Below are 14849 nucleotides of genomic sequence, written 5' to 3'. Positions count from 1 at the left end.
ACAGATTTCAAAAGAACCTGAGTTGATTTGTCTACTCTTTATCTGAGATTTGATTATAAGTTGAGGTTTCAAAAGAGTTTGAAAAACAAAGCTTAGTATGTTTTCCTAAGTTTCCAATGATTTGAAAATGGTTGGGTTTATTTCAAAACCTTAAAAATATTTATTCAAAAGAGTTTCAAAATATTTTTCTTGAGTTCTAAACATAAAACATATTCTAAAAACTATTTCAAAGGAGTTGAAGAAGAAAATTTGTTCGGTTTTGATTTAAAGTCTTCCTTTTGAAAAGTAAAACATTCCAAAATGCATAAAAAATGAACCATAGAATTCAAACTTCTGATTCAAGCTAAGCAAGATCTTTTGGAAGCTTAACATATGGATGATAAGATTCACTAGAACGAATTAAGAGAAGCAACAAGATCGGACTTGGAATAAGATGGAACAAGAATCAGCAAGAGTGGCCACGTGATGAATTCTCATACAACACAAGGTGAGTATCAAGATGGTTTTGCTCAAGGAAGTGAAGAAGATCTCAAGTTGAAGTATCCCTCTCTTCTTTGCTCTTCTTCTCCGAATCTCGGGGACGAGATTCATCTTAAGGGGGGTAGAATTGTAACACCCTAAAATTAGCTACTTTCTAAAAAAGTGTAAAACAATTTCTGTTAATTGTTTTGTGCTCATAAAAACATAGGTAAAAGAAAACTTTCTTTAAATTAAATCCAACATAAGGGTAGCAACATGTTTGTGCATACATGCAGTTGCATTTGTACTTTTATGATGAGTGGTTTGGATGCCGTTGCATTGGTACTTTTGTGATGAGTGGTTTGGATGCCGTTGCATTGGCACTTTTGTGATGAGTGGTTGGAAAATAAATTCAAATCTCAATCTTCAAAATATTATTTTCAAGTAGTGGTTTAAAAAGAAATTGAAAACTTGCAAAAACAAAAGTTAGATAAGATGCTTTGTTTTTAAAATCCAAAGGCTAGAAAAAGGTTTTAAGACACGTTAGAACGATGCCTCTCTTTTCGAGAATCTTTCCGACCTTTTTCGGGATTAAATTCCTATTTCTTGGAGCTTTTTCTTTTTTCTCGATCAATCCAAAAGTCTTTTCTGGGAGCTAAACTACTTTGGTTGTGTTCCTTATTCTTCCATCTATCCCTAGGAATGTTTCTAGTATTTTTCAGAGCTTAGAGATATTTTTCGGAACCTGAACAGTAATTTCCGATTTTCTGTAATTATTTTAATTCCGAAAATCAATTACATCCTAAAATATCTCGGATTTCCAAAATCTCCGAACCCTAGACATATATATATGCCGGCGTAGGGCTCGACGCACTGATTCCGAAAGTACAGCCCGTTTTTCGAGCCGCCGCACATAGCCCCGCAGATCGGACGCCGAAGTTCTCCACAGCTAGGTTTCCGGCGAACTCTTCGGCGAGATTTTCCGGCGAAACCGTCGCGTTCCGGCGTAAACCGTCACCACCACAAGGTAGATCTCGTCGTTCTCTACACCGTAGTGTATCCCTTTTATCGAATCCATCACCGTTTGACCGTTTCCCGTTCATTTTTCTTTCTCCGGCGAAGTATCCGGCGAACTCCTCCATGAACGGATCGTCTGTTCTTCGTCTCCGGCCATCCCACAGCATCCTCCGGCGCCCGACCCCACCGTCACCGTCGACCCGCGCGCCCCCGTGGCCGTACGCATTGCGTCCCCGGCCCTGCGGCCTTCCACGCCCTGCTCAGCAGTGCGTCGCCGCCGGCCTGTGCGGGCTTGGCCGTGCAGGCCCTGCGCTGGCCGCTGTGACCCCGCGGGCAGGCCTAGCGCGCCACCGCCGTGGGCCCCAGCGCCGCTGCTGCGCCATCGGCTGGCCGGCAGGCCGAGGCCGAGGCCCCTCTCTCCCATCCGCGAGCAGCAGCAGGCCAGCTTCCATGTTCTGCACGTACAGACTGAGATGATGCAAGGTAGAAGATGAACAATTTACGATTCTGCCATCCAGTTGTTAATCTCCGCCGTTTATTCATTTTAATTCCGTTTCAGTTCATTCCAGTTACGTTAGTTTCGTGTCGTCGAGATCTACGTAATAGCGCTATTAGTTTTCATACGACATGTTTATGAATTTATTTTATTAAAATATTAATTGTGTCCATAACTAATTAATCGTTGATTAATTAAAGTCGATTTAGGTTTTCGATTTCGATTCGATTGCGCGTGTCATCGCAATGTGTGGTACGTGTTAGCAGTGATGTTTAACATGTTTCACGTCTTGGAAATTTATAAGTTAAATATTAATTTGATTAAGGATTATTCAATAACTTTTTAATTAAAAGCAATTTAAGTAATAATTCCGTTTAGCCCCGTTTAAGTTACGTTTGGTTCGTGCTGACGTGAACTATATGTTAGGGGCAATGTTTTTCATGTCACATGTTTTTCCAAATATAGCTAAATATTAAATTAATTAGTATATTTGCACACTAGTTTGGAATTAAAAGCAATATAGGTGCTTAACTTTGATAATTTATACTTAAAAGTTAATATGATTAATTGTTAACTTAAAAGTGTTTCTAGAATGTAATTTGATTAGCTTAACAAGATATATATGTGATAAGTACGAGTAGATGCTGTCACATGCTTAATTCCTTTGCGAAGGTAAAGTTTAATTTGTTTAATAAATTATGTGATAACATTTATAAATAATACATGATTAGCTTTAACTCGACTTCTAAAACTAAATATGTTGTGATTAATCTAAGCTCGTAGTTGTTTCTTTTATAATATAATATAAATCTTTTGATAGTGGTTTTCTTTTAACCGTAGCTCCTTTCTTAGTGTCTTGCGTTCTCATAACCGTAGCATCGAACCGTTCTTGTCGCGTTACTTTTGTTTCGACATGTTCTACACAGTGGCGTTAGTGGTTCTCATATTACTCAAATGTGTTTTGGCAGTTAAAAAGTTAATTGTATTAATACTATCAATTGCATCATTTTCAGAATATAAAGTCAATATAGGTTTTATACTACGCTCTTTCTTAAGCAATGAATCAAGTTGATTAATGAGAATATTCACATGTGTTTCTACAGTTAAAATAAGTTAAATGGATAGGTTTTATTTTCCATTGCTTCGATAGTCGCTTTTTCGTTGAATCATATATAGCATGTCTTTTGCATTTGTGTGTTCGTAGCGATACGCCGTTTTGCTTATTTTATTGGTTGGTGTATTGTTCTCATATATTCTTGTTTGTATGCCATGTATGGATGTTTGTGTGGTGATATATGGTTCAGTCAATCGGTGAGGTTTACGTGATGATTAAGAAGCTGATCTCTGAAGACTAGAAGCTGAGAATTGGAAGCAGAAGATTGAAAGTTGAATACGAAAGGCTTTTGAGCGTATTGCTTTGGGGGAAAAGCAAGTTAAGGCAAGTGTACCAAAGGCCCCTTGTTACCTATGAACTATTACCATTCATATTCATGCATGTGTCTAATTTAAAATACCTTTAAGGACTTTACCTAGATGATTACTTGTACCACATATCCTTGTTACCTATGGTTTGGGTATGCATTTTGGATAGATGATGCAGCGCTGAACATAGAATAATAGTTAAACATGACTAAAGACATTATGCAATATGATAACATGAAGCTTTGTAGCAACAGATAGGGGGCTAGAGTACGGGGTTGAGTACTCTAGTGCCTCTCCATAAGGACTTAATCCTGAAGCGGCAACCCAGGAGGTTCCGTACAACCCCGAGTGTCATATGGCTCTAACTTTAACCTGCTAACTAGATTGTACTAGCTCGTCTGTAGCTCCAGTAAGGGTAAGAGGGTATCTTTCCTTTTTCTGCTAGGGTGTGTACCGTGCTGCGATGCCCACGTGTGCCACTCCTTTGTAGCTACGACTTGTTAGTGCAACTAGCTAAGGGTTTCATAGTGAAACTCTGCCACACTTCCTGGGAAGAGGTGTAGTGGGCTTTGCAAACCCCGGCATTGGGAATCACGGCTCGGTGGGTAAAGATGTACAATTTCTGCAGAAATAATTAACCTGTTATAACAGCCGTGCTCACGGATACGAGCGGTCTGGATCCTTCGAGATTAGTGGTTACTTTGGATGGCTGGGAATTGAGATAAGCTTGACTATACTTTAATATCACTTGTGAATTGGGACTGTTCATTAAAGTAGTGATTCAGGATGCTAAAATTTGATCAACTAAAATTGCGAACCGCAGTCAAACAGTGTCAAGCCTTTTGAGCCTCATAGATCCCTTTGATATACTTGCTAAGCATGGTGAGCTTACACTTGCTTTACATCCAATGAAAATCCTGGATGGGTACCAGATTGCTGGTTTGGAGGAGTTAGGCTTGTGGTCAACCAGTCAGTCGTCCCTGTGGATTTGGAGTCTTCACCAGAAGATCGGAGTTGCCTTTCCGCTGTCTATACTCTGAGGTTATATCCTTTATACTTATACGTTATGTATTTAAGCATTGTCTATTGATATTACCCTTATTTGTGGCTATATGTGAGATTTGACTTCCTGGGCTCACATATAGTGTGTATCCGGTTTTGTCTTTAAAATCGGGTGCTACAGATTCGTAGAACCCCCTTTATGTTCTGGATCGGGCACATCCTTGTGATGGCTGAAATCTTCTCCAGGTTGGCTTCAATGCCACGCTCGAAGACGATGAAGCTGAGTAGCATGCCCCTCGGGACCCTAAAAACACACTTCTCGGGATTGAGTTTGATGCCATTCGCCCGAAGTTTGGCAAAGGTTTGCTCAAGATCGGCAACGAGGTAGTCAGCTTGTTTGGACTTAACTACGATGTCGTCAACATAGGCCTCAATGGTCCACCCAATGAGGTCCCTAAAGCATCTGAGCATACAGCGCTGGTACGTTGCCCAGCGTTCTTTAGTCCGAACGGCATTGAAACATAACAGAACGATTTGAAGGGGGTGATGAAAGAAGTCGCGAGCTGATCAGACTCTTTCATCGTGATTTGATGGTAGCCGGAGTACGCATCAAGGAAGCAGAGGGTTTCACACCACGAGGTAGAGTTGACTATTTGGTCTATGCGCGGCAAAGGAAACAGATCCTTTGGGCATGCTTTGTTGAGATCCGTATAGTCAACACACATCCTCCATTTCCCACTCTTCTTTCGTACAAGAATAGGATTAGCTAACCACTCAAGGTGGTATACTTCCTTGATGAATCCGACAGCCGACAGTTTTGCTATCTCTTCACCGATGGCCCTACGCTTCTCGTCGAAGCGACACAAGTGTTGCTTCACCAGCTTGGAGCCTGAATGGATTTTCAAGGTATGCTCGGTGACCTCCCTCGAAATGCTTGACATATCTGAGGGTTTCCACTCAAAGATGTCTTTGTTATCTTGGAGGAAGTCGACAAGCGCGCTTTCCTATTAAGAGGAAAGTGTGGTACCAATGCGTACCATTTTACCCTTGGAGCTGCTGGGATCTATGAGGACATCCTTGGAGCCCTCTATCGATTCGAACGACCTGGTTGACTTCTTTGCATCGGGCGCTTCTTCGACGACCTCCTCCCAGAGGGCGATGAGTTCCTCGGAGGCGACGACTGTCGTGCTGTGGCCACAACACTCGACCTCGCACTCGTAGGCGCGCTGGAAGGAGGTGCCGATGGTGATGACCCCATGGGGGCCCGGCATCTTTAGCTCAAGGTATGTATAGTTGGGGATGGCCATGAACTTCGCATAGCATGGACATCCTAGGATGGTGTGGAAGGTTTTGGGGAACCCAACCACCTCAAAGGTGACAGTCTCAGTCCTGTAATTGAACTGATCCCCAAAGGTAACGGACAGATCAATCTACCCGAGTGGCATGGCTTGTTTCCTGGGCACAATGCCATGAAAAGGCACTCGGGTTGGGCAGATGCGCGTCCGGTTGATGCCCATCACGTCGAGCGTCTTGGCGTACAAGATGTTTAGGCCACTGCCCCTGTCCATCAGCACTTTGGTGAGTCGCTTTGGGCCGACGATTGGGTCAACCACAAGCGGATATCTCCCAAGGTGGGGGACGGTATCCGGATGGTCAGTCCAATCGAAGGTTATGGCGGACTCTGACCACCGGAGGAAGGGAGGTGTGGCCGGTTGGGCCATGTAGACTTCACGGTGCGTGACCTTCTGACGGCATTTGGAGTCGTAGGCCACTGATCCTCCAACGATCATAAGGCAGCCGTCCAGCGTTGGACAGCCATCATCCTTCTCCTCGACGTCATCTACAGTGGGGGAGGGTCTTTCCCCTGCTCCCCCTTGTTGGAGCCTCTAGATAGGAACTGCCGCATGAGGCTGCAGTCCTTGAGCAAATAGTTAACAAGAAAGGCGTGGTTCGGGCACGACCCCTTGAGTAATTTTTTAAGTGGTTCAGAGTGCCCTCCGTGGGCTTTCGACCACCCTTGCGGTCAACAGCGGCCACGAGCGAGTCCTCATGCCGTTGCTTCTTATTCTTCCTTTTGGCGAAACGATTGCAGGTGCCTTCAATGGCACCCTCGTCCCGCCTTGCCTTGCCCTCAAGGCGATCGAAGATCGCTCTGACCACCTCTTCTCCTGAGGCGTGGCTGGTGGCGATGTCTAGGAGTTCCTTGGTGGTTCACGGGCCCTTGCATCCTAGCTTATGAACCAAAGACTCGCAGGTTGTCTCGAACAGGAAGGCTCCTATCATGTCGGCGTCGGCGACATTAGGGAGCTCGTTGCACTGTCGGAAGAAGCATCGAATGTACGCACAGAGGGTCTCATCGGCCTTTCGACGGCAGCTCTTGAGGTCCCATGGGTTCCCATGGCGCTTGTATGTGCTCTGGAAGTTTCCCACAAAGATCTCTTTAAAATCCACCCAACTCTGGATTGCGTTGGACGACAGGTGCTCCAACCACGCTCGTGCCAAATCGGCCAAGAACAGTGGAAGGTTGCTGATAATGACGTCATCATTATCCGCACCACCAGCTTGATAGGCAAGCCGATAGTCTTCGAGCCAAAGTCTGGGGTTTGTCTCCCCAGAGTACTTAGGGATATTGGTAGGTGGTCAATACCTTGGTGGGAAAGCGGCGTTGAGGATGTACCGGCTGAAGGCCTGGGGGCCTGGCAGACCGGGGCTCAGGCTCCGGTCCTCACCGCTGTCGTAGCATCCACCACGACGAGGATGATAGCCGCGGTGGGCTCCTTCCCTTGGGTTGCTGTAGGTGCGTCTGCGGGTGTCGAGGGTGCTGCGTGCGTTGCGGTTGCCCCCAAGACGTTGATGTATCGGGATCGCAGCGTGCTGCCTGTCGCCATGTGGTGCATGGTGGACTGATGCGTCCCTCATAGGACGCGCCGAGGGCGTATGCTAGCTGGTGTCGAGCTCGCATCGTCGAGACAACGAGCTCTCCGCCTGCTGCATCGCCGCACGCTCAAGTAGCATGCGAATTTCGCGGTGGGCCCGACGATCGTCGGGCGTTGCGGCCTCTAGAAGGCCATGGAGAAAGGCCGTTGCGGCAGCGATGTTCTGGCTTGCCCGAGCGAAGTGAGGAAGGGTTTCATCATCGGCGATGATCCTTCGATTCACGTCACGGGCCACAGCGCGTGCGCGCCCACCGTCTTAGCTCTCCTGATTGACCTCCGCGTATTCCTGCACAAGCGCGAGTCTAGCTTCATCGATCGCTTTTGGGCTCTTAGCTACTCCACCCCTACACGAGGTGGGGTCACCATCCCCCCTTCGGTTCCGTCGCTGGGGTTGCCTGCTGGGGTAGCCCCCTCCGTGGAAATGCTCTCGACGTGTCCCTCGGGGGTATCCGCCATGAAACATTCCCGAGAGGGGGGATGGCTCCCCCTGCTAGAGTCAGAACCAGAGTCCGACCCTAGCCCCTCCACGAGGAGGTCGTGGAGGGATTCCGTGATGCTTTCAATCATCCCCACGAACTCGTTGTTCGTAGGGGACGGGATCGTGCGCTGTGCCACAAGGTGGCTAACGGTCGCTGCGGCGTTGCGGAGACCGAACGGAAGCGCCGTCAGGGCGCTTTGCGTGGAGTGTTCCAAGGAGAGGGTGTGGCGGCATGGGTCCTCCCTGGACGGCTGGGGTCCAGGGGAGGCGCCGGGCTGGCACTTAAGCCTCCTGTAGTTGATGCCGATGGAGGGAAGGGATTGGATGGCTGCATGGGCCAACATCAACTCTCCTCCCACCATGACGATGAAGTCCAGGTCACCGAAACGCACGTGTGCGCCTGGGACCCAGCTGATTGCGTGGCTAGCCATCCGAGGCTTGATTTGGAACGCGCAAAGGATCCAACCTGGTGTGCCAACTATCGGTGTTTCGAACAAACACCAACTAGTAAATTTATAATTGTTGCGCATTAGGCTCGGATGGTATACTAAAGGACACAAGGTTTATACTGGTTCAGGCAGAATGTCCCTACGTCCAGTTTGCTGCTGCTCGTGTTATTAGTACCGCAAAAAGGTTCGTAGTAGGGCGTATAAACGGTCGAGAGAGGGATAGGTCCCAAGTCTCTGATGGAAAGGTCGAAAGGACACCAAGAGCTCAGTTGCTGCTTAATTGTGTGTTGTGTGTGGAATTGATCCGTCCCTTTAGTGGGGCGTCTTGCCCTCCCTTTTATAGACCAAGGGGGAGCAGGGGTTACAGATGGGAGAAAGTGGAAAAAACCAAAGGTAGAGAAGGTCCTTTGAGGGCGCTGGGTCTTCCTTTTCCCTTGAGCCTGCCCTGCTGACATGGCGGACCACGCCAGGCATAGCATGTTTCGTTGATCCTGATAGGGCCAGGCTCTGGCTTCGTTTCAGCGAGTGGTCATGTCCCATCCTCTCCCAGCGGACGGTGCGGTGTGTCAGGGCGCCGAGCCATGACTCTGCGGGGAGTAGACAGGGAAATGACTATACGCCTGTTACCATAGATGATGTGATTTCTTCCTTGGACTGTAGCGGTTGTCGTATGCCTGTGTTAGTATCCGTGCCCGAGGGTTGATGGCGGCGCCTACAACACTGTAGGACAAAAGTCGGCGCCTACAACACTGTTAGGGCTCTGTCAGGTCAAAACGGGCTTAAAGCGCCCGTCCTGTCGTATCCTGACGGTACCTTCCTGCAGGCATGTAGGGCATGGTCCTCGGTACTACGGTTGACATGAGTGTCCTGTCTTACCTTCTGTTCATCATCATGAAGGAGCAGGGTGCAGTCGTCGTGCGAGGCAGAGCCTGCCCTCAGCCGTCGAGGCGGAGCCCGCTCTCGGACGTCAGACGAGGCGGAGCCAACCCTCAGCCATCGGGCGAGGCGGAGCCTGCCCTCGGTCATCGGTTGGGGCAGAGCCATCCCTCAGATGTCGGGCGAGGCGGAGCTAGGCCTCAGCCGTCGGGGCGAGGTGGAGTCTAGCCCTCAGGGGTCGGGCGAGGCGGAACCAATCTTCCGTCGTTCGGGCAAGAAGCGTAGTAGCGTTCTTGTCTGACCGGAAGCGTCAACGCTCGATGGTTATTAGTTCCACCTCATTGGGTACCTCGGTATTAGGTTCCCGACAAACATGCCGTGCACAGACAAGAGCAGGTGTGCTTTGTATCGATGCCTTCAAGAAGGGAAGTGACGTTCACGGACGCCACCATCGACACCCGGAGCACAGGCTTGTAAGGGTTTTCACCCTGAGACCTGTCCAACTGCTGCAGCAACCTCGAAAAGGCTTCCGCGATAGCAGAAATTAAAATCTTCAGCGACGCCTGTAGGAAGGGATATGACACCAATTGCGTCATCGTTGCTGGCCTAGAGTAGTAGCCAGGCAGGCAGGGTTTTTACATAGATTCCATGTGCCTACAGTAGTAGCTGAAGCATTGTAGACGTCTACCACGCTGCCAGTCAGCCACGAACCGGTCGCCACTCTCGCTGGCCACGGCTCGGCCAGCCAGAGCCCCGACCAGCCGTGCTAGAACTAGCCGCGGCAGGCTGGCCCCAACCAGCCACAGCCCGGCCAGGGGCCTTGCTCGACCAAAAGAAGCCCCGCCGGGCCCTGCTCGTGTTTGCTGCCCCAGATGTGGAGGTCGCGCAACGAGCTAAGCGGGAGCAGTAGGGCAGCTGCAGCTGCCGCGTCTGCCGCACAGGGTGGAGGGGGTAGCGTCATGCCGCATCCGCCGCTTAGGGCTACTGCAGAGCCCTGCAGGAGTAGGTCCGTGACGCAGCAGACGCTGCGACGACGAGCAGGAGCCCCACGGCGAGGAACCGGCGGACGGCGCACCTTGGGACACCTAGTGGCCAAGTTGTACCTGCACCCGAGCCCGGACTGAGATCCCGTGCAGTTGCTATTGATACTACAACTTAAGCAGTGGATCATTTTCAGCCATCCGAAGACCATCCGACGGCCCAAACAAACCAAGCAACAATTCTTCCTCCTCTGCCTGTCCGTCTTGCTCAGGTAGCACCCATCGACGCGAGCCAGCAACTCAGCGAGTGCCGCTGCGACTCCCCGGCAACAATGGCCGTAGCGGCGGCGGACAGCAGGCGGCGCCCAACAAAGCAGCCACCCACGTGCTTCTTCTCCTTCCTCCACCACATCTGTTCTTTCCAGCTACAAAATTTTATCGACCTGTTCTTTCTCCGGCCAGATCCCTGCTTCTATGGGCCAGATTCGTGCTTTTGGTCACTGGATCTATGGTGTGCGGCCCGGCAACGCGACTCCTAGCCGGCTGTGGCTCCACGGTGGTGGCGGTGCGTGCGCGCGTCGTACAACGTCCTGGTCCGCAGCTCCGCGCGCAAGCTGCGGCTCCTGGCCAGGGAGGGGCTCGGGGGACTGAGATCCCGTGCAGTTGCTATTGATACTGCAACTTAAGCAGTGGATCATTTTCAGCCATCCGAAGACCATCCGACGACCCAAACAAACCAAGCAACAATTCTTCCTCCTCTGCCTGTTCGTCTTGTTCAGGTAGCACCCATCGACGCGAGCCAGCAACTCAGCGAGTGCCGCCGCGACGGCAATCACCACCACCACTAGAACGGCCTGGCCCTGACCCTGCACACCCCCTGTTGCCGGCCACATCGCCGGAGAGCCTGTCGACCACCACGTGGCTGTGCGCCCTGACATGAACGGTGAACGTCCGCAACACCTTGCCGAAGCGCAGCCGCACGGGCACGGTGGTCTTCAGAGTTCAGAGTGGCAGTGGCCATCGCCTGTTGCTGCATGCTTCGCCTCACCTGTTGATGCACATGCACCACCTCCTCCTTCATCGGCGGCGTGTATCTCGCCTTCCGATCCGCTGCCGCGTGCCGTCCTTCTACGTCGCGTTGCTCTCCATGCGCGACATCAACGTCGCCGGCCCGCTGCCCTCACCGGTCCTCCTCTTCCTTGATCCTCTCCTAGCAGCTCGATGCTGCCATGCACACATACAACTGCCGCAACGAGACGGTCATCGTGGAGTGTTGAGACCGGCTGCCGGAGATTGCAGCTCGGCCAGGATCGGCAAAACACGAACGGTGGACGCATATACACAATGCATACACATATACACAATGCATACATGGGCTTCGTAGCCCGACCTCCCGGCCACAGCTCGCACGGTGGGCGACGCCCCTGATTTTGCGACGACGTGCGCTACGTGGCTGCCGTGATCACCGTGGCGGGTGCAAACAGAAATTGGACGCAGTCACGACGTGTACAAGCACGCCGCTGCCACCCGTGGCCGATTACAAGATAAACATGCACCTAATGCAAATCTATAACTGAAACAAAATGCAACTAGATTACAACATGGAGTACCGCGGCGGCGGCAACGTCCTGGTGTCCTATTCCGGCACGCGCTCGTTGTGGGGCCGTGGCCAGCGTTCGGCCAGCAGCTGAGAAATGTGATGGTGTTTGCGGTGGCCATGAGGGACAGGGTGTGTGGCTCACGAAGGAGCAGGCCAGGTGCCTTGCCCTTGCCGCGGAGCAGGTGGCCAGCGTCGTGCCGTTGGCCGTCGATGCCACCGTGCTTGGTTCCTTGAACAAGATAGACAAGCAGCAGAGTGCAGAGGAGGAAGAAATAGCAAAGGAGGAAGAAGTATTGCTTGGTTCGCTTGGGCCGTCGGATGGTCATCGGAAAGCTGAAAACGTCCAACTGCATAAGTTGCAACTTATGCCCGTGTATGCATTGTGTATATGTGTATGCATTGTGTATATGCGTCCACCGTTCGTGTTTTGCCGATCCTGGCCGAGCTGCAATCTCCGGCAGCCGGTCTCAACACTCCACGATGACCGTCTCGTTGCGGCAGTTGTCTGCGTGTGTGTATGCATTGTGTATATGTGTATGCATTGTGTATATGCGTCCACCGTTCGTGTTTTGCCGATCCTGGCCGAGCTGCAATCTCCGGCAGCCGGTCTCAACACTCCACGATGACCGTCTCGTTGCGGCAGTTGTCTGCGTGCATGGCAGCATCGAGCTGCTAGGAGAGGATCAAGGAAGAGGAGGACCGGTGAGGGCAGCGGGCCGGCGACGTTGATGTCGCGCATGGAGAGCGACGCGACGTAGAAGGACGGCATGCGGCAGCGGATCGGAAGGCGAGATACACGCCGCCGATGAAGGAGGAGGTGGTGCATGTGCATCAACAGGTGAGGCGAAGCATGCAGCAACAGGCGATGGCCACTGCCACTCTGAACTCTGAAGACCACCGTGCCCGTGCGGCTGCGCTTCGGCAAGGTGCTGCGGACGTTCACCGTTCATGTCAGGGCGCACAGCGACGTGGTGGTCGACAGGCTCTCCAGCGATGTGGCCGGCAACAGGGGGTGTGCAGGGTCAGGGCCAGGCCGTTCTAGTGGTGGTGGTGATTGCCGTCACGGCGGCACTCGCTGAGTTGCTGGCTCGCGTCGATGGGTGCTACCTGAACAAGACGGACAGGCAGAGGAGGAAGAATTGTTGCTTGGTTTGTTTGGGCCGTCGGATGGTCTTCGGATGGCTGAAAATGATCCACTGCTTAAGGTGCAGTATCAATAGCAACTGCACGGGATCTCAGTCCCCCGAGCCCCTCCCTGGCCAGGAGCCGCAGCTTGCGCGCGGAGCTGCGGACCAGGACGTTGTACGACGCGCGCACGCACCGCCACCACCGTGGAGCCACAGCCGGCTGGGAGTCGCGTTGCCGGGCCGCACACCATAGATCCAGTGACCAAAAGCACGGATCTGGCCCATAGAAGCAGGGATCTGGCCGGAGAAAGAACAGGTCGATAAAATTTTGTAGTTGGAAAGAACAGATGTGGTGGAGGAAGGAGAAGAAGCACGCGGGTGGCTGCTTTGTTGGGCGCCGCCTGCTGTCCGCCGCCGCTACGGCCATTGTTGCCGGGGAGTCGCAGCGGCAGCGGCTGAGCTGGCCGGGAGAGGCGCTGTGCCGGCGGAGGAGGCGTCGCCCCTCGAGTCGCCGAGAGAGACGACGCGAGGGGGCTCCTTCCGACCTCTTGTAAGGGGGAAACAACCGCATGGTGGTAGGTATCCATTCATCCGGCCTCTAGTTGGTCCGGACTCTAGTACCCTATTCTATTTGGTCCTTCGATTTCTTTTCTGAAACGATTTGTCACATATATAACATTTTTTTAGAAAGAAAACTATTTACCTTTGGTGACGCTGTAGAGCACTTCCTGTTGGAAGGCCACGAAGCTCGCGATGGAGGAGATGTGGACGACACTTCCCCCGCCGGCGACGGAGGCGTTCCGGAGGAGCGGGTGCCCGAGCTGGCTGAGGTGGAAACACGACTCCAGGTTGGTCGCCATGATCCGTGAGTAGTCCTCCGCCGTGTACTCCGCCGGCGGCTTGAGCATCAGCAGCGCCGCATTGTTCACCTGTACGTACGTGCACAGATGGACTACGCCGTCAAGCTGACAGCTATTGATGAATGCTTTCGCTTCACCTTCAGCTTACCAGGATATCGAGCTTGCCGTCGAAGGTCGCCTTGACCGTGTCCATGAGCTTCTCCCGGTCGGTGCGCACGGCGACGTCGCAGACCGAGACGGTGACGCGGAGCCCCTTCTCGGCCCACCGCCGGCGGCACTCCTCCAGGTCCGCCGCGCTGCGGGCGCATGTGTGCACCCGTGCGCCGAACCCGGCCAGCTCCTCCACGATGGCGTGTCCGATCCCCTTGCTACCTCCAGTGACCAGCGCTGTGGCGCCGGCCAGGCTCCACCTCTCGCCGCCGGCCGCCGCTGCCATCCTCTGTTTTTGTGTATCTTGTGTGTTCAACTTCAACTTGTACTATAATGGTGCGATGCCAGTACCTTTTAATGAAATACGGGCCACCATGATGTTCTTGTTCGACGAAAAAAATTGTCCCACCGTGTGCTTGTTCAGTTGTTCGAGAAAAAAAATGTTCCACCATGTGCTTGTTCTAGAAAGAAAATGCTGCGATGCCAGTGACAAATAGTATAATGCTGTTGAGTTGATTCCAATACACTACAGCTGTACTAACAATTTGAGCCTATTTTGTCATTGCAAATGACAAATAAGAGACCTGCCGCCTCAAATATTGCTTCTTTTCAGGCAACAGTTAACAGACCGAATCTCGTCATCATTTGTCAGGACTTTTCGGAGTAAGTTGTTTGGCTGGTTCACATCCGAACTCGATAAAAATACAACACAGATACCAGCCACCGATGGACACAACGTCGCCTGAACTCAACACAAAAACCACGCGACTGATGAATAGGAATTGTGGACAAATAATTTGAGCCCCACTAAACACCAACTGATACTAGTATACTATAATGGTGTTGAGTTGATCTTGTCTGCTCAACATTTTTTTTGACAACAACACATATATTATAACGATTACAACAGTATACAAAGTTTTGGGATTGTACATCCCAAAGAACAGAGGTGTAGCTCGCTAGCTACTAGAAAAGAGTCAACAGAATGACTCCCCAT

The 14849-nt window shown here is 51.3% G+C and overlaps 1 protein-coding gene and 1 long non-coding RNA gene across 2 annotated transcripts in view; one reads left to right on the top strand and one right to left on the bottom strand.

The window, feature by feature from the left end:
* The window catches only part of LOC136538345 (uncharacterized), a 41886-nt gene extending 27933 nt beyond the window's left edge, over positions 1-13953 (top strand). Inside the window, exons 3-4 of the long non-coding RNA XR_010779313.1 lie at positions 13563-13707; positions 13846-13953. This is a non-coding gene — a long non-coding RNA (uncharacterized lncRNA). The remainder of the gene's footprint in view (positions 1-13562; positions 13708-13845) is intronic.
* LOC136538344 (noroxomaritidine/norcraugsodine reductase-like) overlaps positions 1-14141 on the bottom strand; it is a 41945-nt gene extending 27804 nt beyond the window's left edge. The window contains exons 1-2 of the mRNA XM_066530320.1: positions 13851-14141; positions 13546-13771 (exon numbers count right to left, since the gene is read on the bottom strand). Coding sequence (XP_066386417.1) covers positions 13546-13771; positions 13851-14138 — 514 coding nt within the window. The 5' untranslated portion in view covers positions 14139-14141. The remainder of the gene's footprint in view (positions 1-13545; positions 13772-13850) is intronic.
* Between the last annotated feature and the right edge of the window lie 708 nt (positions 14142-14849).

The sequence above is a fragment of the Miscanthus floridulus genome, chromosome 2 (assembly GCF_019320115.1).
Source record: "Miscanthus floridulus cultivar M001 chromosome 2, ASM1932011v1, whole genome shotgun sequence".
Lineage (NCBI taxonomy): Eukaryota > Viridiplantae > Streptophyta > Magnoliopsida > Poales > Poaceae > Miscanthus > Miscanthus floridulus.
This window is presented reverse-complemented; position numbering and strand designations above follow the sequence as displayed.